General features: G+C 37.4%; 1 protein-coding gene across 1 annotated transcript in view; it reads right to left on the bottom strand.

The window, feature by feature from the left end:
* The window catches only part of LOC117409450 (neuronal membrane glycoprotein M6-a-like), a 96,835-nt gene extending 76,143 nt beyond the window's left edge, over positions 1-20,692 (bottom strand). Inside the window, exon 1 of the mRNA XM_034015538.3 lies at positions 20,535-20,692. Within this exon, the coding sequence (XP_033871429.2) occupies positions 20,535-20,538 (4 nt within the window). The 5' untranslated portion in view covers positions 20,539-20,692. The remainder of the gene's footprint in view (positions 1-20,534) is intronic.
* Between the last annotated feature and the right edge of the window lie 4,894 nt (positions 20,693-25,586).

The raw sequence follows: 25,586 nt of genomic DNA, 5'->3' as shown, positions 1-25,586 counted from the left end.
TGCAGCGAAAGGTGGCTCTACCAAATATTAATGTGTGGGGGTTGAATACTTATACAAGCAAGATATTTCAGTTTTTTATTTTTCTTAAAAATATTTCCCAACATAAAACCAATGTCACCTTACAATAATTGATTTTGAGTTTCAGTGTTTTAAAATACAGTATCAAAAAGAATGAAATTTCAATGTACCATTTGTAATTCAGTAATATGAGAGAATTGGTCAGGGGTCTGAATACTTTTGCAAGGCACTGTATATATATACAGTGCCTTGCGAAAGTATTCGGCCCCCTTGAACTTTGCGACCTTTTGCCACATTTCAGGCTTCAAACATAAAGATATGAAACTGTAATTTTTTGTGAAGAATCAACAACAAGTGGGACACAATCATGAAGTGGAACGAAATTTATTGGAACTTTTTTAACAAATAAAAAACTGAAAAATTGGGCGTGCAAAATTATTCAGCCCCTTAATTTCAGTGCAGCAAACTCTCTCCAGAAGTTCAGTGAGGATCTCTGAATGATCCAATGTTGATCTAAATGACTAATGATGATAAATAGAATCCACCTGTGTGTAATCAAGTCTCCGTATAAATGCACCTGCACTGTGATAGTCTCAGAGGTCCGTTTAAAGCGCAGAGAGCATCATGAAGAACAAGGAACACACCAGGCAGGTCCGAGATACTGTTGTGGAGAAGTTTAAAGCTGGATTTGGATACAAAAAGATTTCCCAAGCTTTAAACATCCCAAGGAGCACTGTGCAAGCGATAATATTGAAATGGAAGGAGTATCAGACCACTGCAAATCTACCAAGACCTGGCCGTCCCTCTAAACTTTCAGCTCATACAAGGAGAAGACTGATCAGAGATGCAGCCAAGAGGCCCATGATCACTCTGGATGAACTGCAGAGATCTACAGCTGAGGTGGGAGACTCTGTCCATAGGACAACAATCAGTCGTATACTGCACAAATCTGGCCTTTATGGAAGAGTGGCAAGAAGAAAGCCATTTCTTAAAGATATCCATAAAAAGTGTCGTTTACAGTTTGCCACAAGCCACCTGGGAGACACACCAAACATGTGGAAGAAGGTGCTCTGGTCAGATGAAACCAAAATCGAACTTTTTGGCAACAATGCAAAACGTTATGTTTGGCGTAAAAGCAACACAGCTCATCACCCTGAACACACCATCCCCACTGTCAAACATGGTGGTGGCAGCATCATGGTTTGGGCCTGCTTTTCTTCAGCAGGGACAGGGAAGATGGTTAAAATTGATGGGAAGATGGATGGAGCCAAATACAGGACCATTCTGGAAGAAAACCTGATGGAGTCTGCAAAAGACCTGAGACTGGGACGGAGATTTGTCTTCCAACAAGACAATGATCCAAAACATAAAGCAAAATCTACAATGGAATGGTTCACAAATAAACATATCCAGGTGTTAGAATGGCCAAGTCAAAGTCCAGACCTGAATCCAATCGAGAATCTGTGGAAAGAACTGAAAACTGCTGTTCACAAATGCTCTCCATCCAACCTCACTGAGCTCGAGCTGTTTTGCAAGGAGGAATGGGCAAAAATTTCAGTCTCTCGATGTGCAAAACTGATAGAGACATACCCCAAGCGACTTACAGCTGTAATCGCAGCAAAAGGTGGCGCTACAAAGTATTAACTTAAGGGGGCTGAATAATTTTGCACGCCCAATTTTTCAGTTTTTTATTTGTTAAAAAAGTTTGAAATATCCAATAAATTTCGTTCCACTTCATGATTGTGTCCCACTTGTTGTTGATTCTTCACAAAAAATTACAGTTTCATATCTTTATGTTTGAAGCCTGAAATGTGGCAAAAGGTCGCAAAGTTCAAGGGGGCCGAATACTTTCGCAAGGCACTGTATATATATATATATATATATATATATATATATATATATATACAGCTCTGGAAAAAATTAAGAGACCACTGCAAATGTTTCTTAAATCAGCATCTCTAACATGTATGGCAGCCATTCCATTCCAGTGTCTGTTGAATTCCAACACAGGCACACCTCATGCTACTGAATGAGGTACTGATTAGGGGAGCACCTGAACCAAATCTTATTTAACAAGGAAAAGCATAAAAACCACTCCTGTGGTCATCACTATCCTCTTGCAATAGGACCAGCTGGATGGCAAAACAGTGCTAGTAGTACCTCAAAAGTAATTGGAATCAAAAAATAACTATTGACCATGCCCAAAGAGTTGAAAAGGAAAGTTTTGAGTGAGGAAAAGAAGGGTTCAATTCTGGCTTTACTGGCAGAGGGATACAGTGAGCATCGGGTTGCTTCCATCCTTAAAATTTCAAAGACGGCGGTTCATAAGAACAAGGTCAAGCAGCACACATTGAGGACAACAAAGCTACAGACCGGCAGAGGGCGAAAACGACTCTCCACTGACCGGGATGACCGCCAACTCATTCGAATGTCACTCAGCAACCATAGGATGACATCAAGTGACCTACAAAAAGAATGGCAAACGGCAGCTGGGGTGAAGTGCACGGCGAGGACGGTTCGAAACAGGCTCCTAGGGGCAGGGCTGAAGTCGTGCAAAGCTAGAAAAAAGCCCTTCATCAATGAGAAGCAAAGAAGAGCCAGGCTGAGGTTTGCAAAAGACCATAAGGATTGGACCGTAGAGGACTGGAGTAAGGTCATCTTCTCTGATGAGTCCAATTTTCAGCTTTGCCCAACACCTGGTTGTCTAATGGTTAGACGGAGACCTGGAGAGGCCTACAAGCCACAGTGTCTCGCACCCACTGTGAAATGTGGTGGAGGATCGGTAATGATCTGGGGGTGCTTCAGCAAGGCTGGAATCGGGCAGATTTGTCTTTGTGAAGGATGCATGAATCAAGCCAAGTACAAGGTTGTCCTGGAAGAAAACTTGCTTCCTTCTGCTCTGACAATGTTCCCCAACTCTGAGGATTGGTTTTTCCAGCAGGACAATGCTCCATGCCACACAGCCAAGTCAATCAAGGTGTGGATGGAGGACCACCAGATCAAGACCCTGTCATGGCCAGCCCAATCTCCAGACCTGAACCCCATTGAAAACCTCTGGAATGTGATCAAGAGGAAGATGGATGGTCACAAGCCATCAAACAAAGCCGAGCTGCTTGAATTTTTGCGCCAGGAGTGGCATAAAGTCACCCAACATCAATGTGAAAGACTGGTGGAGAGCATGCCAAGACGCATGAAAGCTGTGATTGAAAATCAGGGTTATTCCACCAAATATTGATTTCTGAACTCTTCCTAAGTTAAAAACATTAGTATTGTGTTGTTTAAAAATGAATATGAACTTATTTTCTTTGCATTATTCGAGGTCTGACAACACTGCATCTTTTTTGTTATTTTGACCAGTTGTCATTTTCTGCAAATAAATGCTCTAAATGACAATATTTTTATTTGGAATTTGGGAGAAATGTTGTCAGTAGTTTATAGAATAAAACAAAAATGTTCATTTTACCCAAACACATACCTATAAATAGTAAAACCAGAGAAACTGATAATTTTGCAGTGGTCTCTTAATTTTTTCCAGAGCTGTATATATATATATATATAGTGCTTATCGTGTTTGAACCTTGCTTGTCTGACTACCTGTTATCCCATCTGACCCCTGCTTTGTATGGCTGCCCAACTCTGCTTTGAATATTTTTGAACGACTTTTCAATTTGGCTTTGACCCCTGCTTTGCACACCTAACCAAATTGGCTTTGAAAATTGCAGTACGAGTTCCCAATTTGAAAACCAAAAGCAGCATTGTACTTGACATCTAGCATGGATCCTCTTACCTCCTTTTTGTCTTCAGACCCAGAGAATCCAGAGTCTGCCCCGTTCGCTTCAGCTGCAGATCAGGCAGGTTATTCCTCAAGTTCCCCCAGCCGCGTCGCTCACAAAGGAAATGCTGATAGCATCCCAACCCCGAGTGACTTTTCTTTAAAGACTGGCCAATAATTTAACTGCTCAAAGCCCTCTTCGACAAGGGAATCCATATTCCACCCACATCTAGTAGAATTGCCATAGCAACCCAGCCAGCCCCTGGTTCAACCTCAATTCCAATCATCAACATTCCAGAATTCAACCTTGCTTCAGCTTCTCCTGAGTCTGCAGCAGCTATTCGCCGCAACACTCTTTCCCCTCAATTACACCATCAAAGAATTGAAGGTAAGGATGTCAATCTCATTTCCGTTCTTATTGTACCATCAGAATTTATTGATCATACAGTTGTTGATTGTGGAGATTTATCAGTCACATTGAAATCCCATGACCCCTGCCTTTTTAAAAATCTTTCTGTTGGTGAGTTTGTTCTCGCCTTCTCTATCTTCGGGATGTCCTCTGCTCTGCCTAGCCCCATCGCCACTCTGAATTAGATCAGTATCTCTATTACATTGTAGACTTATCCGTGAGATATGGGGGAATCATGTTCCTCAAATATCATAAAGCATTTTCAGCCAAAGCAGCAGCAATTCTCTCATCAGATAATATTATTATTAATTGGTCATCCCCAGATAATGATTTATTCAATCGCATTTTCAGTGGCCTGCGGGCCAATGCATGCAGTGTCTACGCCTCTACCGCTCACTCAACAGCTCTGTGCCTAAAAACAATGGGCCATTTCAACTCAAATCATCATCTCTCTTCAAAGTCTACCCTATAGTCGCAGCAGCTCACCTCTGGGGGCACTCCTGGTCTAGGAAATCAATTTTATTTTTCAGTGACAATCAATCTACTGTGCATATCAGCAATAAAGGCAGATCCTCCTCCCCCCTCATCATGCAACTTCTCTGCCGTCTCATATGGATTTCAGTTTCTTACAACTCGTCATCTTTCAATAAGGCAGCTGATGCTTTATCTCATTTACAGATCACCAAGTTTCGCAGTCTGGTTCCTTCAGCAGCTCCAATCCCTCTTCAGGTCCCACCATCTTATATTCAACTAAACGCATCGCTTTCCAATCTACTCTCATCTGCAAGAGAATATATGTCATCAGCCCTCTCTCCATCTACCTGGTCCTCCTACACTACAGGTTGGTCATCATTCTCTTCATTCTGCACCCAGAACCGAATATCCCCACACCACATTCGATGAAAATTGGATTGTAGCATTCATTGTCCATGCACGAGACATTCTTCATCTTTCGCCAGCATCCATAAAATCCTACATCTCAGGTATCCAATTTCATTATCGTAGCTTGTCCACCCCCTCGCAGACACTTCTTTCCATCCCCGCAGTGCACCTCACACTCAGAGGGATTTCCAAGAGCCTTCCCCCTTCACCTCCATCCAGACTACCTATCTACAGACGTCCTTTCCCAATTCATTTCAATTTTGCGCTCAGGATGTTTCAACCCATTTGACGACCTGGTGATGGAAGCTATGTGCCTGTCAGCTTTCTTTGGATTTCTAAGAAGTGCAGAATTCACAGTACCATCACTATCCAGTTTCCCAGCCATAGGTATTCGTTCTTGTGATCTTTCAGTAATTCCCAATAATCATTTCTCTCTCCCCAGTTCTATATCCCGCACTCATTTAGGATTGGCGCAGCCTCATCAGCAGCAAAAAACAATGATAGTTATCACCTTATAAAAACTATAAGTTGCTGGTCATCAGCAGCTGTCCACTCCTACATTCGTTCTCTTCCTGCAGACATCTCCGCAGCTCACCAATCAATTGCTAGTATTCCTGGAGTGGGGGCACCCTTTCCTTTTAAATGAGAGGGTTCTTCCTCTCCACCGAGCGGAGGGTTTCACATATACCGTTTTACTAACCATCTCTCTCTTTGTCCTCGTTTGTCCCTCTTTGTTTTATGTTGCGCATTGGCACACTGTCTTTTGTTTGTCTTCACAGGTGTGGTTCTTGTGGGGAGCTGGTGGTCCATCCTTTTGGGGGGTTAGTGAGTCTCACTTCCCCGGTCTTGAGTCAGCCGCAGCTACTCATGCCTTCATTCAAAGGGGGGTCCTTGCCACAGTTAGTCAGAGGGGACCACCAGTCACACTGTTCTTTCACAGCTCATGCGCTATTTTCTTGTCTCACCCAAAGACTCTGTTGTTTCTCTCTCACTGTACCAGTAAGAGCTGTAGTCATCTACAATCCTTAAATACTACAGTCCAAATACTAACAAAACTCTATTTTTCAGATACCCCTGCAGGCACACTCCAGGCCACTAACAGTTCAAAACAAGCACTCCTGGCCCGCAGGCCATCATCATTCCCTCAAGGCTAAGCCTCTAAATACTAACCTACATTCTTCACGCAGCCCTAGCTCCCGCCCGTGAAATGTTCAATATTCTTCCTAGAGCTGGCGGTCAAACTTTACTGGACTCCTACTGTAGACAAAGGCAATGTAACAGTATTGTTATATTATTTTAAATGCGTTTGTTACTGTGTGTGACTGAGAGTTTAGGCTAGGCTAAAGGTTAGGCTATCAGACCACAGATGGAATTCTGAGCAAACCACATTACTGATCGAATAATGAGGAAAACGTTTTGTATTCATTAGCATCAAATACTAGTGCAGCATAAAATCACGAGAAAAAAAAATCTAAAAAACTGTAAATGTTTCTTTTTTTAACATATCCATTTTCTAATAGCAATAGAACCCTCATAAGAGGGCTTTACCATCTGGTAAGGCCCTTCTCGTTATGTTAAATGCAATTGCCTTCGGCTTGGGACATTTAACGACATGAAGCAGGCCTTACCAGACGATAAAGCCCTTTTCTTCGGGTTCTGTTGCTTAATTAATAGAAACCAAGGAAATACCAATCACTCAAATGAAGACTCCAAAACAATACCTTCATTCAGAGAGATACTGTACAAATTGTTTATGTGACACAGTATGCCAAAAAACTACTGGCTTTGGACTAGAAGGGTTTACAGGCTGGCTTCACAGCATGGCTGGGGTTGGAGGATGAAATAATATCTTTCACATTGCCTCAAAAAAGATTGTTTATTTCATCTGATATTCATATGCGTGGGTGCTATTGGAGTATAAAAGACAAGAATTTGTTATGCTTCCTGCCCACATAATGATCTGATTGTCAGAACTGTTTTAAACATTTGGTACAGAGACCGTGCCTAAAGTATTCACTGTACTTTCCAAAAAAGCAGGAAGGCTATTCTCAAACCCTCAGATTACATTAGTCTGCTTAATGTAACACTCACATTTGCTTGCAACAAAACAGACAAAGAGAGAAAATGTCCTAAACAGTTCGTTTTTTTTTTTTAATTTGAAAATGTTGACAATAACAATTTCATCAAATTAGGAGTATATTTTCTGGTCTGTCTGGAAACCACTTAAACTGAAAGCATCAGTCAAGCTTTAAAAATACACATTAACATATCCTGGATGAAACATTCAAAATCAGCTGTACTTTAAAGGGATTATTTATTATTTAACAATTGTATTAAAGCCACACTGTCCCAAAACCATGTTCAATCATGTAATATATACATAGATTTAAGCATTTATGAATATTTTATCAGAAATCACACGGCTCTGTTTACAATGGGTTTAGCCATCCAGCATGGAACATTCTTTCACAATACAGTCAGCACTCACATATCCGACCCTATAAAATTTTGACTTCAGTGACGGTTAAACAAGTGTGATGCATATCTCATTATTTCATTTTAGCCTATTCCAACCCATGTCCATTTTTTCAGGGAACACAAAAAAATATACACTATCAAAAATACACAGCAGAAAGGACTGTGCTTTAAAATAAGTAAGCTTCCATTTAGATATACTGTAGTTGGTTTTGTGTGGTACAGTACAATATTTTCAACAGTAGAAGTATTTTAATTCAGGTCTGTGTGTGTGCAACCTGTGTGACGAAACCTAAAAGAAAGGTACGTGATACTTGTATTTTGTTTTTTTAAGAACCAGTAAAGAGCTTAGCCATCCGGGTTTATAGTTTAGGATTTATTTAAAAGTTTAGTTAATACTCCAAAAACAGAGTTAGGTTTTTGTTTTGTTTGTGTTATTAAAGCGCCTGTGGCCCGACTCTGTATTTGAGTTAATAAAAGTGCGCAAAATTGCTAAAACTACGGTGAGTTATATTTCTGGCGCTGTCCAGCCTTGACCGTCTGTCACATTACCACAATCCCTTTGTTTAAGAACGAGACTAGTTGGAATATATTCTCCAGGGTAGCCCCAAATGTGTCAAACTATTTGAAAAAAAAAAAAAAAAATGTCAATACGGTAGCCTAATAAATACATTGCTGACCTATGCACTTAAATATAATTATCAAACCATCAATTTGTTTATTTAATTATTTATTTACATTTCAAAAGTACAAATTGATCTTCTTCTAAAGATCGGCTTCAAGTAAAGTGCATTCTCTGCATTTTGGTTTGGGGTCCTTAGATAGATAGATAGATAGATAGATAGATAGATAGATAGATAAAGAAAAAAACACACCTATCTTCACTGGGGCGTGTCCTTCAGGAATATGGGTAGGAAAAAAATGTAAGCCTACCGGCAGTTAGAGCAGACACACCTCTGATCTCAAACCTGTGTGCTAAGCAGACATCTTGAAAAGACCTTTGAGAGAGAGTTGAAATTTATAACAGAAAAAAACTTGTCAGGATGTTAACAACGAAAAAACAAATTAAAGGTACATTATTTAAATAGTTGTAGCAACACGTGGGGACCTATAATATTTTTCGGAACCCCACTACTTACTCTTTAAAAATCATAAAGCTTTTCCCAGACATATTACACTGAAGCAATGATGGTTGCATTGGCCGAGTATGGAGGGGTAGGCATGAAACAAAACACATATTAATAGTAGGGATGGGCACCTGCACTAATTTCTTTGATTATTTGGTTTAGAAAATTGTTAATTGTTTAGAAAATTACTAATCGTATAATCTGTCTTGTATTGCAACAGATAAATGGTCTGAACAGACCCAATAACCACGCTAAACCTGTTGCTTCAGCCCAACGTATTTACTATAAATAAATAAACCCAATATATTTACTATAAATAAATATTAAATAAATAATTATTTCTTTCTATGGCTCTAAATTACTCAAGCTCCTGACAGATAGTGCTGGGTGATACCAATGGGAAAATGGAGATGGTTGGAATGCACCATTGAACATATTAAAACTATTTAAGTGATAGTGCCCATCAGTGAAGGCTCTACCATGTGGTAGCTGACCGCGACTGGAGTTATGCGTCCCGAGCCAAAGTCAAGGTCAACTACCACACGGTAGAGCCTTCATTGAGAGAGCACTATTGTTATTAGAAAAACATTTTCATTATCTCATTATCACATTTACCTTGAACTTGTAATGTTTCACGGGTACCCTCCCGCTGGGAAAAGTTTTAGTCTCCAAATTTTTCAGAAAGGATCACACACATACAGTAGCTCTCAAAAGTATTTACCCCCCTTGGACTTTTCCACATTTTATTGTGTTACAACATGGAATCAAAATGGATTTAATTAGGAGTTTTTGCCACTGATCAACACCAAAAAAGTCCATAATGTCACTGTGAAAAATAAAATCTACAAATTGTTCTAAATTAATTACAAATACAAAACAGAAAATAATTGATTGCATAAGTATTCACCCCCTTTGCTATGACACACCTAAATAAGCTCTGGTGCAACCAACTGTCTTTAGAAGTCACATAATTAGTTGAATGGAGTCCACCTGTGTGCAATGAAGCTGTTTCACATGCTTTCAGGTTAAATACACCTGTCTCTGGGAGGTCCCACAATTGGTTAGTACATTTCCTAACAAAAACTACATCATGAAGACGAAGGAACAGTCAAAGCAAATCTGGAATAAGGTTCTTCAAAAGTACCAATCAGGGGTAGGATATAAGAACATTTCCAAGGCACTGAATATTCCCCGCACAGTAAAGTCCATTATTAAGAAATGGCACAACTGTGAATCTGTCTAGAACGAGCCGTCCTCAAAAACTGAGTATCCGGGCGAGAAGGGCACTAGTCAGGGAGGCCACCAAGAGGCCTATGGCAACTCTAAAGGAGTTACAGTCTTCCATGGCTGAGCTGGGAGACACTGTGCATAAGGCAACAATAGCCCGAGTGCTTCACAAAACTGGCCTTTATGGGAGAGTGGCAAAAAGAAAGCCATTGTTGAAAAAAACTCACATCAAATCTCAGCTAGAGTTTGCCAGAAGGCATGTGGGATACTCTGAGACCAAGTGGAAGAAGATTCTATGGTCTGATGAGACCAAATTAGAGCTTTTTGGCCTCAACGCTAAGTGCTATGTTTGGCACAAGCCTAACATCGCACATCATCCTGAGAACACCATCCCTACTGTGAAGCATGGTGGTGGCAGCATCATGCTATGGGGATGCTTCTCTGCGTCAGGGCCTGACAAGCTCGTGAAGATAGAGGGCAAAATGGATTCAGCAAAGTACAGAGAAGTCCTGGAGGAAAACCTGCTGAAGTCAGATTCATCTTCCAGCAGGACAATGACCCCAAACATACAGCCAAAGCCACACTGGAGTGGCTTAAAAACAAAAAGGTCAATGTCCTGGAGTGGCCCAGTCAAAGCCCAGACCTCAATCCAATTGAAAATATGTGGAAAGAGTTGAAAATTGCTGTTCACCAAAGGTCCCCATCCAACTTGACGGAGCTTGAGCAATTTTGCAAAGAAGGCTGGGCAAAAATTGCAGTGTCCAGATGTGCAAAGCTGGTAGAGACTTATCCAAACAGACTCATGGCTGTAATTGCAGCCAAAGGTGCCTCTACCAAATATTGACTCAAGGGGGTGAATACTTATGCAATCAATTATTTTCTGTTTTGTATTTGTAATTAATTTAGAACAATTTGTAGATTTTATTTTTCACTTTGACATTATGGACTTTTTTTGTGTTGATCAGTGGCAAAAACTCCTAATTAAATCCATTCTGATTCCATGTTGTAACACAATAAAATGTGGTAAAGTCCAAGGGGGGTGAATACTTATGAGAGCTACTGTAATTAGAGAAAAAAAGTACTTTATAAACAAATAACTATTTTATGTGTCAGAGCTGCTTATAGTTTATCTGAACAGTGCCAGATATCTGATTGGAGCAATATTACTGTCCGTGTCTCGGTTTGTTGTTGTTGAGAGATGCTGTGTCTGAGCTCCAGTCGAGCTGACAAGCTGTGATTGGCTGACTCATCAGTTGCAGGTACAGGATTGGTTGCTTTCATCGATGCAAAGTACTGATTGGCTGGTTTTGGTGGATAATAATATAAATTTGGACCCATTGTGTCTTTGTTTAATATTTACTGTCCAATAGATGTGAACTATGCTTAAAAATACAGCAAGTCCAAATGAAAAAGCCAGTACTTGCGCTAATTGATTTTAAATTTGATTCACAGGTGAATCCAGCAGGCATGGCTTTGTCACGGTCCACCCTGCTGATCCTGGCATCGCCAGATCAGTTCTGCTTTCAGAGGGTGGTGGCTTCTTCTTCTCCCCTTAACAGGTGGGACCAGCGGCCAAATAGTCCATAATCACCACCCTCGCCATATCCATACAAGCAGTCATGATCCCGACATTGAATGTATTAACCCTTTGCAGTCCTATGTCGGACCTGATCCGACATCGCAATTTTCCCTTTCCGGTCCAATGTCGGACTCTGTCCGACATCATCAAAAATACGCAAAAAACAGGTTTCTAGTCGTTTTTTCTCTGCAAAAAGCAGAGAAAACCATTCAATGGCCAAGTGAGACCGATAGGAGCCAAAAGAAGCCGAAAAAAAGGGGGCGTATCTCATGAATACTGATAGACCCGGCATCACATAGATAACACGGACATAAACAAACAAGATAGCTGCTTCCGCATCCAGCGATCAAAGAATTATCACAGACATTTGCAGAGCTTTTTTTAGATGTTAAAATAAAATAATGATTTGGATCGCATTATTGAGGAGTTTGGTGATAAAACGAGTGATCAAGAGATGATTTATCGGTATGTACTATTACATTTATTTGAAAAATATAGCGAACGAGGGGTGCGGCGGTGCTGGAGATGCAGTACTGAGTGTCCTGTTGATATGCAGTGCCTTTTAAACCTGTTTTACTGTGAAAAAAAAAATTTAAACAGCGCATCTAAAATAAACTGCGCGTGTGAAAATAAATTGGATCTGACGCGCTGAATAAATGGACCGCAAAGGGTTAATGCCCGCTATAGCTGGAAGTTGATTGGCTGATGATACTGAATCATTTTCTAAATTTAATTATTCCATTTAATTAATGCAAGAGACTACAAAATAGCAGAATAAAAAAAGAGAGAGAGAGATATCATACAATGCAGTATTGTCGGAAGTCATAGTATAATTATTTATACTTAAACCGTTGTGGTTTTAAAAAAAAGATAGCTTTGTTTGGGGACATTTTACAAAATTAGACACTAAAATAGTAAAATTCACATATGAACCTAATGCTTGAAATGATTGCTAAAGATACATTAACTGCCAGGACTGTTGAAGGACAGGGGTAAATACCTTAAAAGTGCAGTTAATGACATTCAGTGATTTAAAGTCTACTCTGGGCTTTATACACACTGTACTTGTATTACACTTCCCGTTAATAAAAAGTTACTTATTGAAGCACTGTTGAATAGTAACACAATTGTTCTCTTTTTTACATATTATTAAATGTTGGTATCATGTAAGCATTACTTTTAGCGAGTGGCACGCTGATGTAACATATAATAGTGTAATTGTTTATCGTTTAGTAAATTAAGTGTATTCGATAATTAAAATATATGGAAATGCCCATCCCTAAATAAGAGTATGTAGTTAAAAAATAAAGTTCAATGGAATTGGTAGTATTGGCACATCTTCAGAACAGCACATTCATTTTTATAATTGTTTTGTCTTAATTAACATAGCCCCTCCTTAGCTACCACAAATTGGCACCCACTGGCACTCTGAAACCGACTGTAAACCAATCTAATAATTTCATTTTTCATTTTTTTTTTTCATTTAACCTTTATTTTACCAGATAAGAAGATTGAGAACAAATTCTCATTTACAACGATGATTCGGTCAAGAGGCAAACATCACAGCAGCACAAAGCAAACAAATATAACACAGAAAAAATAAATCAATAACACATTAACAAGTACAAACATTCTATAGTTTTAATTTGATTTGAAATTCATTACAGTCTTAAGCAGCCGCAAACTGAAATGAATTACACCCAAAAACAGTGGACACTCTGGGAAGAACCAATCTAATAAATGAATCTGATCTTAAATTGTAAACTGAAGCAGAGAACTGTAATAGCTTGCACAGATATAGTGGGGGTTTCCCAATCAGGGTTCTATAAACTAACCTACGCCAATGATCCAACTGCCTTGTGTGCAATGAAGGCCATTCAACCATAATATAAAGATTGCACTGATGAGTAAGATAAGAAGCACTAGTTAGAAATCTTATAGCAGAATGGTATAAAGCATCAAGCTTCCCCAAAGCAGCTTTCGAGGACATTTTGTTGAAACATCACCATAATCCAGTATTGGAAGAACAGACATCTGGACTAGAGTATACATAGTGGAACGTGTAAAAGAGAAAAACAATTCTTTATTAATATGGGTTTTGTGAAACTGCAAAATTGTGAAACAAATCAATCAGATTTTACACACTGAGCTCTATTTTGAAAATAATTTTGAAACCATGCAAGAGAATTGATATCAAAACCAATATCGCACAACTTATTCAAGAGAATTGAGTGATCTACACTATCAAAAGACTTAAAGAAATCAATAAATATAGCTGCACAACTGTAATTGTTATCAAGACCCATTATGATATCATCAAAAAATTTTAAACACAACTATAAATGTCCACATTTTATGTGCTGCGGATCTCCCCTGTGTGTCTGGTCCCCCCCTTCTACATGTTCGGCCTTAGCAAACGACGGGCCCTCTCTTATATGTTTTCAATCTTTGCCAACTCTAAGAGGTAGACTGGTTCAAGACCAATTTGACTTTTTCCAGGAACAATAGTGCTACAATCACCTCTAATGTATTTTTGTTGTAAACATAAGTCATGCTAACAGGTTTGTTTGCAGCTTACCTGTTCTCCGAAACTAGCTGTTGGGACACCAGCTTTCTACCAAGCTGAAACATCCTTGTCCCTGCACGACTAATACTCCTCAAATAGGCATTCACTTGCTACTATTCTCAGTTTAGGAATTTATAAATAAGGAATTTATAAACAATTTATCTCCTGTCTTTGTTATAGCTCAGGAAAATTAGCAGGTCTGTTTGCAGGCAACACCTGTATTCATCCTATTTTTCAATGCAAGGTTACAAGCAACTAACCTCCTTTAATAATTAACTATATTATAAAACCATATGGGGCACCTGCACCTTTATTTAACTGAGTTCAAGATTTCTTTATTCTTACCCTCAGACTAACAAGCATGACTGTAATCCCTTCAAACTGTTGTACTGTACTTAGCGTCTTCATTTTTTCTAAATTATAATTCAAATAGTTCTACAGTATAGACTTCATTCATTTTTGTTTAGTTTAGTTTTTTTTTTACAGATGCTTTATAAGGCTACTGGGTTCAGGTGTAATCTACTGGCCCTCTGCTTTCATGTTCAGTATGATTTGCAGTGCATACAAGTTATTGTACCTGGAATGAACTGTAAGCAAATTGAATCAGTCAGGCAAGCCTAGAGATCAGCCTGGAGCAAATAAACAATAGCGTAAAATCTGAAAAGCAAGGTAAAAGGTTATGTAAGAGGGCAGAGAGCACTCACACAGCAGGTAGGATTATTCGCTCATCTGTTAAAAACTGAACTAAAATAAGAAAAGTAAGTCAGTTTCCAACAACTCATGAGCATTTGCTTTAGATTCACAATCCTGCTGTTAAACATCGTTTTTGTTAATGTAATTTGAATTACTTTTTTTTTCTTTGTATTTCCCTTACTTGTAAACATGTTGATTGGTTTTGGGTTCTGTTGCTCAAATATTGATTTTTTCTCTAAACTGCCTTGATCTGGCTTTGAACTTGCTTTGAGCTTGTCTGGAGAATTCCAAGTTCTAGGACTCAACTTTCCTCTTTCCATTCCAAGAATGTGACAATATGATCTCTGCCAGTCCTATCTTCTGTCACCATCTATAAAGATGTAGAGCAGGTCATGCTAGCAATGTTTAGCAGTCACACTGCACATGATTTGACTGTAATTAGAAAAGCTGTTCAGTACCAGCACTTTGGATGCACCAAACAAGCCCAGAATCTAGAAAAAATCTGAATGATCGCAAAAAAAAAAGCATAAAATAGCACGGAAAATGTAAAGAGGCAGTTGAAATGACCACTTATCTCTTGTCGGCCCCGCATTGTAAATCACCACACAAGAGTACACACGCACTACCTCCATTCCATCCTACCGACCTTCCTTGTGTCTTGCCGGTGCCTCCCCTGGCACTCAACAATATTCTGTTATTTTAGTGTATTTCATGTCAAAGCCTCAAAAAAGCAAGCCTCTGTTTATCTATTTTGATTCCCTGTGCATTTTACTGTAATTAACAATTAACATTATATTGTAATATATTCAAGCAAACTCTCAGGATGTTGTTGTCTTTCAGCTCAGTCTACAAGCTTTATACATACTAAGAGATTTGAACAATCAACAATAGTATAAATATTTCTCTCAATATCCTTAGGGAGCAATCGGGAAAGTGTAAGAAAAGCACCTTTGCGCCAACAAACATTGGACTGTTTTATTTTTTTAATTTAAGATTATAATATGTTAATTATTTTGCCTACAAGTTGAACCAAAAAATTCTCCACTTGTGCCAAGAGCTATTTCTTGTTATGTTATTAATTAGTTTCACAAATTATATCTCACTATGTAAAAAATATATTCTTGTAGTGACAGTTGTGAATATTGTATTTCTAATAGCCACAAGGGGGAGACAATGTCTAATTTAAAAGATATTACATATATTTGAATAAGGTATCACTATTTATACAGGGATACTAAGGTATTTGGTATGCAAGACATCTGAATTGGCTAAAACATGCACCAAATATTAAATACATTTTTGAGTCACTGTACAGTACCTATATTTATGTATATATTAAATTAAATAAGTACTGGTGGATGCAGCACAGTTCCTAATAGGCTGCATACCAAAAGTCACTAAAAACAAATACCCTCTCACCTGCTAAGCTGGTGCCTCGAGGGAAGAATTGATACAAAGTAGTGAGAAGACCACCCCCCACAATCATTATAATACTCATTTTGTTAAGAAGTGTGTTACAAAAAGAGAACAGGACAGCATTCTGTGCTATCAGCCAAAGCTGTCTTGTGACTGAAATTAAGTTATGCATTTTTAGCAAAACCACAGTCTTTAGTGTGAAACATTCTTACATAAAACAGTACAATACTTGTTGAATATCTGAAAGGCTCTATACAATCTACAGTATGAGGGGGCACATATATATAATGCAACCCTTCATTTCTCATGTGACTGAAACATAACATATGAAAGACGCAATCATTAAGGCATACCGAAAGGAATGAAAACAACACAGCCATCATTCCATCTTTTACTGTTTCGTGGTTGCAATCCTGTTGAATGACAAAAAAACATTCACCCATTGAACTTAAATGGTACCCATATTATATGTCAGTGTTTGCTTAACAACAGAACACCTTTCTAGAACAGTACTAGTACCAAAATGTAAAGAAGTTAATGAAAATGGTATGCACAATAGGAACGACAGGAAATTAAAGGCAGTCTGGTGTTTATTTTAGCTATGACTTTATTTATTTAAATAGGCCAGAAATTCTGATTAACATTTTGCTCTGTATTAGTTTTGTCATGTACTGCTTCAATATGTGTACTTATTAAGTTTGGCAGAGCAAGCCCATGTCAGACCAGCATGTTATTATATCTGCTCCTCTCCATAACAGAAATGTGCTTATTTTGAACATCTGACTGCACATTGATGCCACATTATCAGAGTATTTTAAAATGAAACGGATCCCACAGTCTTCACATTGAAAAAAAAAAATCACCAATTAAATGATCCTGAATTTTATCAAAGATCGTGCCAGGTGTTGAACAAATGCTCCCTTGATGTATTACTTTTTACCATTGAAGGACGAAAAGAGATTCCAAATGTTACCAAAGAAATTGAAAACACTGAACTGGCAATTCAGAATTAAATCAATTTAGAAGAGTTGCAAAAAATAAACGTAAATTGTATACATTTGAGAGGGATCATAACAATTACACAGATGGAAAGTTTACCATACTATCCCACCGTATATTAAACCGACTAAACAGTTTAAAAAAACAACATTCCCTTCAAAATATCCTAAAAATAACTCAAATTATCTAAAAAAAACATTGACAATGTGGATCTAGAACAATATCTCTCTTCACATAGTGTACCCCTCTCAGCTTTAAGTCTTTCAGAGCAAGTCTTTAAGAGGATGAGAACAGGGAAGAAGAGGAAAAAGCCCTCTGATGGAGTGGAGGACACTATAACACAAGGACCACATGAAGAGACATTAGTGAGCAACCTTTCAAAAAAGGTATTTTTTGACACTGAACTACTTGTTTTAGAACCTCCTAGAATGTGAAAAACGAATTAAAATAATGGTTGGTCGTTTTTGTACTCGCGGGTGTAACGGAGGCGAGGTTATACAAAGTATGAAAAAACACTTGTATTAAACAGAGATAAATAAAACAGTTGAAATAGGCATGTGGTACCACCTAATACAAGATATTCTATTTTTTCAAAAATTATTAAAAGAAATTACCATTTTATAGCTGAAAATGAAAAGGTAGAAAAGATCTTCTCTGAACTACCACTTATATATCTTACAAACGAGGAAAGAACGTGGGAGATACACTCTCATACTCAGAACTTAAGACAGAAACTAAAGCCCAATTCACACAGGACTAAAAATACCCACATAAACAGGGGGCCTCAGAATTGTTACCGACATTGGCATTTAACCAAATTGGGGATGGCCGAAAATACAAAACATACTTGCCAATTCTTGAAAAAATGGATGTTTTCAACAAAGCATTTGGAGATATATATGGAAATAAATATCAATCAATGGTAGAAACAGTTGTTCAAAGTGGTCAAGGTGCTGGTAGCCTTTGGAAAAGAAGGTACAATGAAATGAAAAGGCGATCCGTTGATACGTTTTGTTTTTTCCTCCATCTTGACTTAAATACATCCAGTGCCTTGTTTACAAGCCATGCACAAAAGCCCCATTTCCGGCCACAATATCACATTTCCTTATGAATTTACCAAGTGTCCTTTGATGAAAACTAGTCCACGTCTAGACGTCCTCTGCTTTTGACCAACTCTGAGGACACCTGATTTTTAGTCCTGTGTGAATCATGCATAAGACACATTTCCTATCCGATAAAAATATGATTAGAGCTAAGACCTTCCAGCATCCATATTCTGGACGGAAATATTATACTAAGGACAACTTGACACGTGTCTCTGATTATGTAGTTAATTTGATAAAATGTCCAAGCGGACTTGTATTGGTGAAACTACAAGACCTGTTAAGATTTGCATTCTGAGCATAATAGTGATATTTGGGAGGATTTTAATTCCTCAGTAGCAAAACATTTTAAGGAAGCTAAGTGTATGGTTATAGAAAAAATTAGGACGCCTACTAGAGGCGGCAATAAAAATGACTATGCCATGAAGCTTTCTGGATTTTTACATTGGATAGTGTAAGGGAAGAATATGATTTAAGATGCCTTCTCCCTGATAGATCAAATACTGGATTCACTTCAATTTATGAATTGATACTATCTATACATATGTTTATATCACTGAATGATTCAATAGCATTGTTTGCACTTATTATAATGAATATTTGAATTGCTATTTGTTAATGATTGTATCGGTAATTAACTAATTGAGGTCAAGTGTCCATGTATTTAATGCTGCCCTTTGTCTATCTATTCACTACAACCTGATGAAGGCTGTCTGACCAAAACCTTGATTTGTTTATATGTCTATATATTTACTTATTTATTTATTTATTTCTATATGTATTTATGCATTCATTTATTTACATATGTATTTATTTATTTATTTATTTTTCATTTTGGCATAAAATATCCTCCATAACCGTAACTATACTTTAATACAGTAGAGATTTTTTTTTTAAATAGGCTACATTGAAATATGAGCTCTCTAACTTTACTTTTTTTTGTCCTGATGTACTTGCTTTATTATTATGTAATGTTAAATGCATCTTCTTTCTCCGTATCTCCTCAAACACAGGCCTGTTTTGTTTTTCTCCACCTTTACTACCTTTCAATCCCACCTGTCCATTGACTGGGATCCTGAAATCGTTTCTCGTTTAAATACTGAATAGTTATTCCGGCACTTTCACGTAAAATTAAAATAGACGGAGACCGCGAGTTTCGGACTGTGGGAAGACTCTTTTGATATTCAGGGTCAATGTTTTTGTATTTGTTAGAAGTATAAATGATCATGTAAACATACATACTGATAATAATCACAATACACATACTGGTAATAATCACAATACTCATACTTTGACAGTTGTTTTATTTATTAGGCGCGGCTGCGTTTAGCAATAGTGGCTGGTTGAATTTGTTTTCGGTATTTGCAATGGATAGATACATTTCGTACTTGCAAAAGAACTACGAGGGAAGAAAACACAAGATTACTAAAGTGCAAAGTGACAAAGTTATACAGAGTCGCTTTGGTTAATGTTTTGGATATTATAAAAATCTTAAGTGGCACACATAATTATGCTGAGATGGTAAGTAAATGGTAACGTGATTTGTAATATTTATAATAAATTTGCCGAATAGAAAGCGAATGCGAGTGTTTCCAAAGAGATACATACTGTATTTTAATGATGTTAATCCAAAGACATGTCATTAGGTTCTAAGAACTAAAGCCTACTGTTTGGTATTCTGTCCTAAACCAGCAGTTTTCGTTCTACAGCATGGAGCAAATAGGCTAGCTACCATAATGCAGGCTGACATTATGACCTGAGAGTACCGCATAATCTGATTATCTTCTCTAGCTGCTTAAACTCAGTGGGGGAAAAAAATCTCCCCAAAAATAATTAACCCAAAAATGCACGGGCTATTTAATTTGAATAGGATAACCGAAGAGGCACAGACAGTAACGTTGGTAACTTTATACCAGCATTATTTACTACCATTACAACAAAATGTACCGTTCACATACAGGATGTCGGTAAAGTCGTGCCCATACATCTACACATGAAGTTGTTCCGTTTTATAATTACATTATTCAATCTGTTACATTGTACAGTACATACATTCCTTTCAGAGAAAGAGAAGCTTCCCATTTTTCCCAACATGAAAGACCCAGATGGAAAGTTTAGATGAATCTTAACTGCATAACTATGTGTTACCCACAGCAAAAGTTACTAAAGCATCAGAGGTATATTACGTTATTTACAATTTACAATATAGTATTCTTCCTTCCTCAACCACTAATTTTTAACACATTAAAACGATAACATGCTGCTTACCCATGCTGTGTCTGTATCCCCGGCGTTCCTAAACCACTTTGCTGATTAACACGACTTATTTGTTCAGTGTTTTGTTGATGAATTATAACTTTCTTCTACCGCTGTTGTCAGCTTCAGCTGGGCTGCAGCTTATTAACATATCCAGGCGGTGGGAACAGGCGACGTCGTCTCTTTTTAGAGGCGGGCAGACACTTCTCTGTTGCCAAGTATCAATCCTTGAAACTTGGAGGGTCTTTTGTGCAGTAAATGAGTTGTAAAACAAATAAACAAGGAAGAAAGAACGATATTTGAGTCCTATCTGGCCAATATCAAGCAGATCACAGCAAGACGTGTAAGAAGCCAAACTACAGTGTGTATATCCAAAGCAAATTTGCTTTGTTCGTTTATTATGCACTTGCAAATTGTTTCTGAACTTGTAAACGGCTCTGTATTTGCAATGCACGGTGAACATTGTATTGATTGTACTAAAATAAAAAAAATTAAAAAGACTTGTATTGATTGTTAGAGATACGTGGTAGGAAAACTTTAGGAGGTGAGGTGGGGAAAAATATATTAGTGCACTAATATTTCATATGATTCGGGCACATATTTCAGTGCACTAATATGCTTAAAGATATTCCTAAATGATGGTAGGCGTTGTAATTTACCTTCCAATGTTACATTAAGGTAGTCTATGAGCCTTTCAGGGTCTGTGAAAGAATTTTCTAATGTTCTCTGTCACAACATATTGTGAGGAATCCAAATCTTGATACACTGGATACACCGAACAAAATGTAACCAGGCCCACCGAAAGGGCGGGAAGGACAGGGGCATTTCCCCGGGGCCCAACGCCTAGAAGGGGGCCCAGCACCCCGAAGGAGGGGCTGATGAAGTGGGAACTTTTTTTTTTAATATATATAAAATATTTTAAAACAACTAGCCCTGCACAAGACCCTTTGCGTTCCCACCACCATATTAAAAAGTAAAACTCCAGCACTGCACACCGAGCGGATGTGCTTCTGTTGTGTAATGATTGTGTATTCAGGCGCTGTCAAACACTTCCTTTCACACAATGATTTGAACTTTCTCATTTCATATTTTACTACACCAAAAAGCTGAAAAAAGGCATAGCAATTTTATGTATTTTTAAAAGAGTTTTAAAAACTTTAAAACAACCCTAAAGTGGCACAATATATACCACAGTATGAATTATTATATTATTAAGATCTATAATTTGCTCAAAACAACGTGGTGCAGCAGTTTGTTAGAAAAATTGTATCGTGTAAAATAAAATACTTTCTTCAGCTGGTGATAAACACAATTAGAGAATGATCCGTTATATTGCTTAAAATACAAATATATTTACCAATACAGGCTATTAGTTAAGAGCAGAGATTTTTTTGGCACGGGATAAATAAAATAGTGTATAGCAACACCATTAAAATGTAGTTTATGCTAAAAACGTATGTTACTTGATGTTAAGTAAGCTTCTGATTATTACACGTGGAGTTTGTACAAAAAAAAATAATTCACTTACCTAAAAAAAAAGTTTGAATACTGTAAATAACTTAAACATAACTACTTTGAGAAAGAGTAAATTTTCCTGCTGCAGATTTTCATTGAGATATTGAAACTTCTACGCGTCGTTGACAGTTTCCTTTAAACCCATTATCAAAATACTGTATCGGTTGAAATTATCTTCCCCAGACACTGCTAAGATTGCAGGTATCATTGCTTGGTTTAGAAGCTTGGTTTAGACTACAGTATACTACAAAGTCGGACGAATGTAGAATTGGGGGGGGGGGGGGGGGGGGGGGGGAGGAGGGGGTTGCGGAGGCGGCAGCGGGACATACAAATCCTTCGCATCCCACCTCCTCCTGTGAGAAAGCCCGCCTGTGGAAAACGAGATCGTTGCAATATAAATGGTCTAGACATAAGCCCAACATAATGTTTTGTGTTCACACGGTGATATATAAAATACAGTATTTAGGATATTTCGGTAAAGGTTTGAAAGAAAAAACGATCTTGTCTTTCGTCTGCTTGTTTTTCATTGAGTGAGCAAACATTGCAAACAAAAGTAAAGCAGAAGTGCTTTAATAAATATAAAGAGTGATCCACAGAAAGATACTGATACAAAAATAGTCTTTCCACACAACATTTCCATATAATCCTTGTGCATCTTTGTTAGACCTTTTGTTTGGGTTGCACTGGATACTGGATGTGTACACTAAATGCCTTTTTCTTGTTTTTAATTCTAACTATATGTGAAAGATATGATAACAATGCACAGGGTGCAAAACAGCTCTTGTATACACACCAGGTGTTTCTTTGTACACGAGGATGACGTCACTAAAGCAGGTGAAACCTAAGTTTGAAATCAATTATAGTCATTCAGTTTATTTGGTTTTATTTAGACACACCAGGTGCTTGAAAATATGTGTTTAAATCGTTCTTATGTAAATAATATTTTTACAAAAACATTTGTTCAATGACTTAATTATTATCTTAAGCTTGTGCTGACTATTTTGATACAAAATCGAAACAGTTCAAAATATTTAAATATTTTTGCAAGATTTAGGCTATACAATCAGAGAGACCAAAAAGGTTCTGACTTTCTGGAGTTGTCATGGAAACACCTATGGTGGATAGGTATGACTTTACCTTCAGACAACTTTCTAGGGGACTTTGCAGTTTCTATACTGTATATTGTCCCCAGTTAATGTCAGTGAAAATCACGACAGTATTTGCCCCCCACTTAGTCTGTCATGACCTAAAATAAGACTCAGATAAGATCTGTGTAATAGACTGACTTTGCACCAATGCATACTTAAATGGAACAATTGGTTGTGTGCTAAAAAAACAAAATTGAACATTTACACCTCCAAAGCAGGTATACAGCGAAGAGGGATAGAGTAAAAAGGTACAGTAGAGGTGATGTTAGCCTGTCAATAAAACACATAAATACAGAGGGTGACTGCTTCTGAATTATATGAATTCTGAACAAAAATGTGCGCTTATGGTACGTCTTCATGGGATATGTACCATAGTATATGCATATTGATGAATTTTTAAATTAAAATCCTTGATATTTTACTGCTTTACACAATCAAGAACTAACAATGTACATTTATATTCTCCTGACCTAAATATCCAGATTGGACCATTTTACTAGTTAAATAAATAAATGTTAATTTTGGATCAGACTGCTATATTTTCATTTCAGCAGGGGGCTTTGGCATAATATGGTTTTTATTAAAGAGTAAGTAGATTCTTTTTTACTGTCCTATTACCATTTTATGACGATTAAAATCATTCTTACTGTGTTTTTTTTTTGTTTTTGTTGTTGATGAGCCCATGTTAAGAGTTCAGAACATGCTCTTCAGTTCTAGTTGCCTAGCATAGATACATGTAACATAGGCTAGTCATCTAGTGATCTGCCACTTTGGATCAAGTTTATTGCTTGTTTTGCTGGGAATAGACTGCTGTGTACTAGATGCTTTGGCTGCTCTAGCTTATAATATGTATCGTTTGGGCAGGAAACTGCTGTAGAGCTGGCAGATTCTAAACTCATAGTAAAGGTATCTTAAGACAGACGTTAAAAAAAATTAAATAAACACTCTAATTAAGAAAGTGCAATGTAAACCTACTAAGATTAATTTCAAACATCACAAAAAAAAGATAATGTCATTTGAAGTTACTTTCTCTGTAATAGAGAGCAACACAGGGGATTTCTGCAAATGCCATGGGTGGGATTGTGGAATAGTGCCATATAAACAGAGTGAGATCTATTTGGGTTGGTGTAATGAGTTTGTCTTTTTTTATTTTTTATTTCATACACCCAACATTTCTGATATCAAATCACAGAAACCATAGGACATTTTCTTTTTTTATACCTGCAAAAATGTTGACAAAGCAAGTTCACCAATACTAATTTCTACAGTATTTACATTCAATAAAGCTTCAACGGCGTGCTCAAAATGTCCTTCCTGTACCGATTTATCTCGAACTGGATAATCGGTTCTACATTTGTAAATATGGGACATGCATGTGTATGGAAGACACATCTACATCAACAGTTTTCTAGTTATATGCACAATTCTTATTGGACCTCTGGGATATGCATTTCCTTCCCAATAAACGTATAGCAAACTGTTATTATTGGAGTGCTTTGCTATGCAAACTAAGATACCAGATTTTTTAAAAAGTACAGATCCTTCAATACCTGCTTCTTAACAGTTACAGTTTAGGACCATATTTGTTTATTTGTGTATATGGAGCCTACATATACTGTATGGAATGTTAAGATGGAATGTGGCTTGAGATGTGAATGTATGTCACAGAAACTTAGAATATCCTACGTTGCTCAAAAAATATTATCATCACTGTTGTTATGTGGGCTGTGCTTGTGATCTGCAAATAGATAAATAGAATGCTGAAGCATTTTTCCACCCAGTCAACTAAAAAGTGTAGCACTGCTTGCTGGATCTTAATAGAAATTGTGATGCTGGAGCCAAGTGTGTCCTCAAGTACTGTATATTTTAAATGTTTCTCTAATGTATTTGTAATAGAGAAAAACAGTATGAGAATGGGCTGAATTACAGTACATCAAACTACAGGGCCATATACTAAACATATGGGTTTTTTTGCAATAGAGTGGCAAAAACAAATGAAGATTTTCTCAGCTGTACAAGAAAAAATATACTGCTCTATACATATGGTTGATATATGCCATGATCAACAACATTTTCCTCATAATGATATATCCATCTCTGTTGGAGCCACAAACTAGTGGAAATCGAATCAACCTGAATCCTAAATAAAGGTGGTGCAGTTATAGTAGCAGGTGTTTTACTGGAAGGCTGCTAACAAACAGCATGGGAGAATTATTTAACATGACTGAGTTTGAGAGAGAAATGATCATCGATGCAAGATTGACAGGATATACAGCTATGGCTAAAAGCTTTGCATCACCCTATAGAATTAACTAATTTTGCTTTGAGGTGAATTAAACCTGCTGAACAATGTTACGTTAACATATTGAATTACATACCACTTAGTTTTCCATATATGTAA

Source organism: Acipenser ruthenus, chromosome 2, assembly GCF_902713425.1.
Source record: "Acipenser ruthenus chromosome 2, fAciRut3.2 maternal haplotype, whole genome shotgun sequence".
Lineage (NCBI taxonomy): Eukaryota > Metazoa > Chordata > Actinopteri > Acipenseriformes > Acipenseridae > Acipenser > Acipenser ruthenus.
Note: the sequence above shows the minus strand (reverse complement) of the source record. Positions and strands in the feature narration are given on the sequence as shown.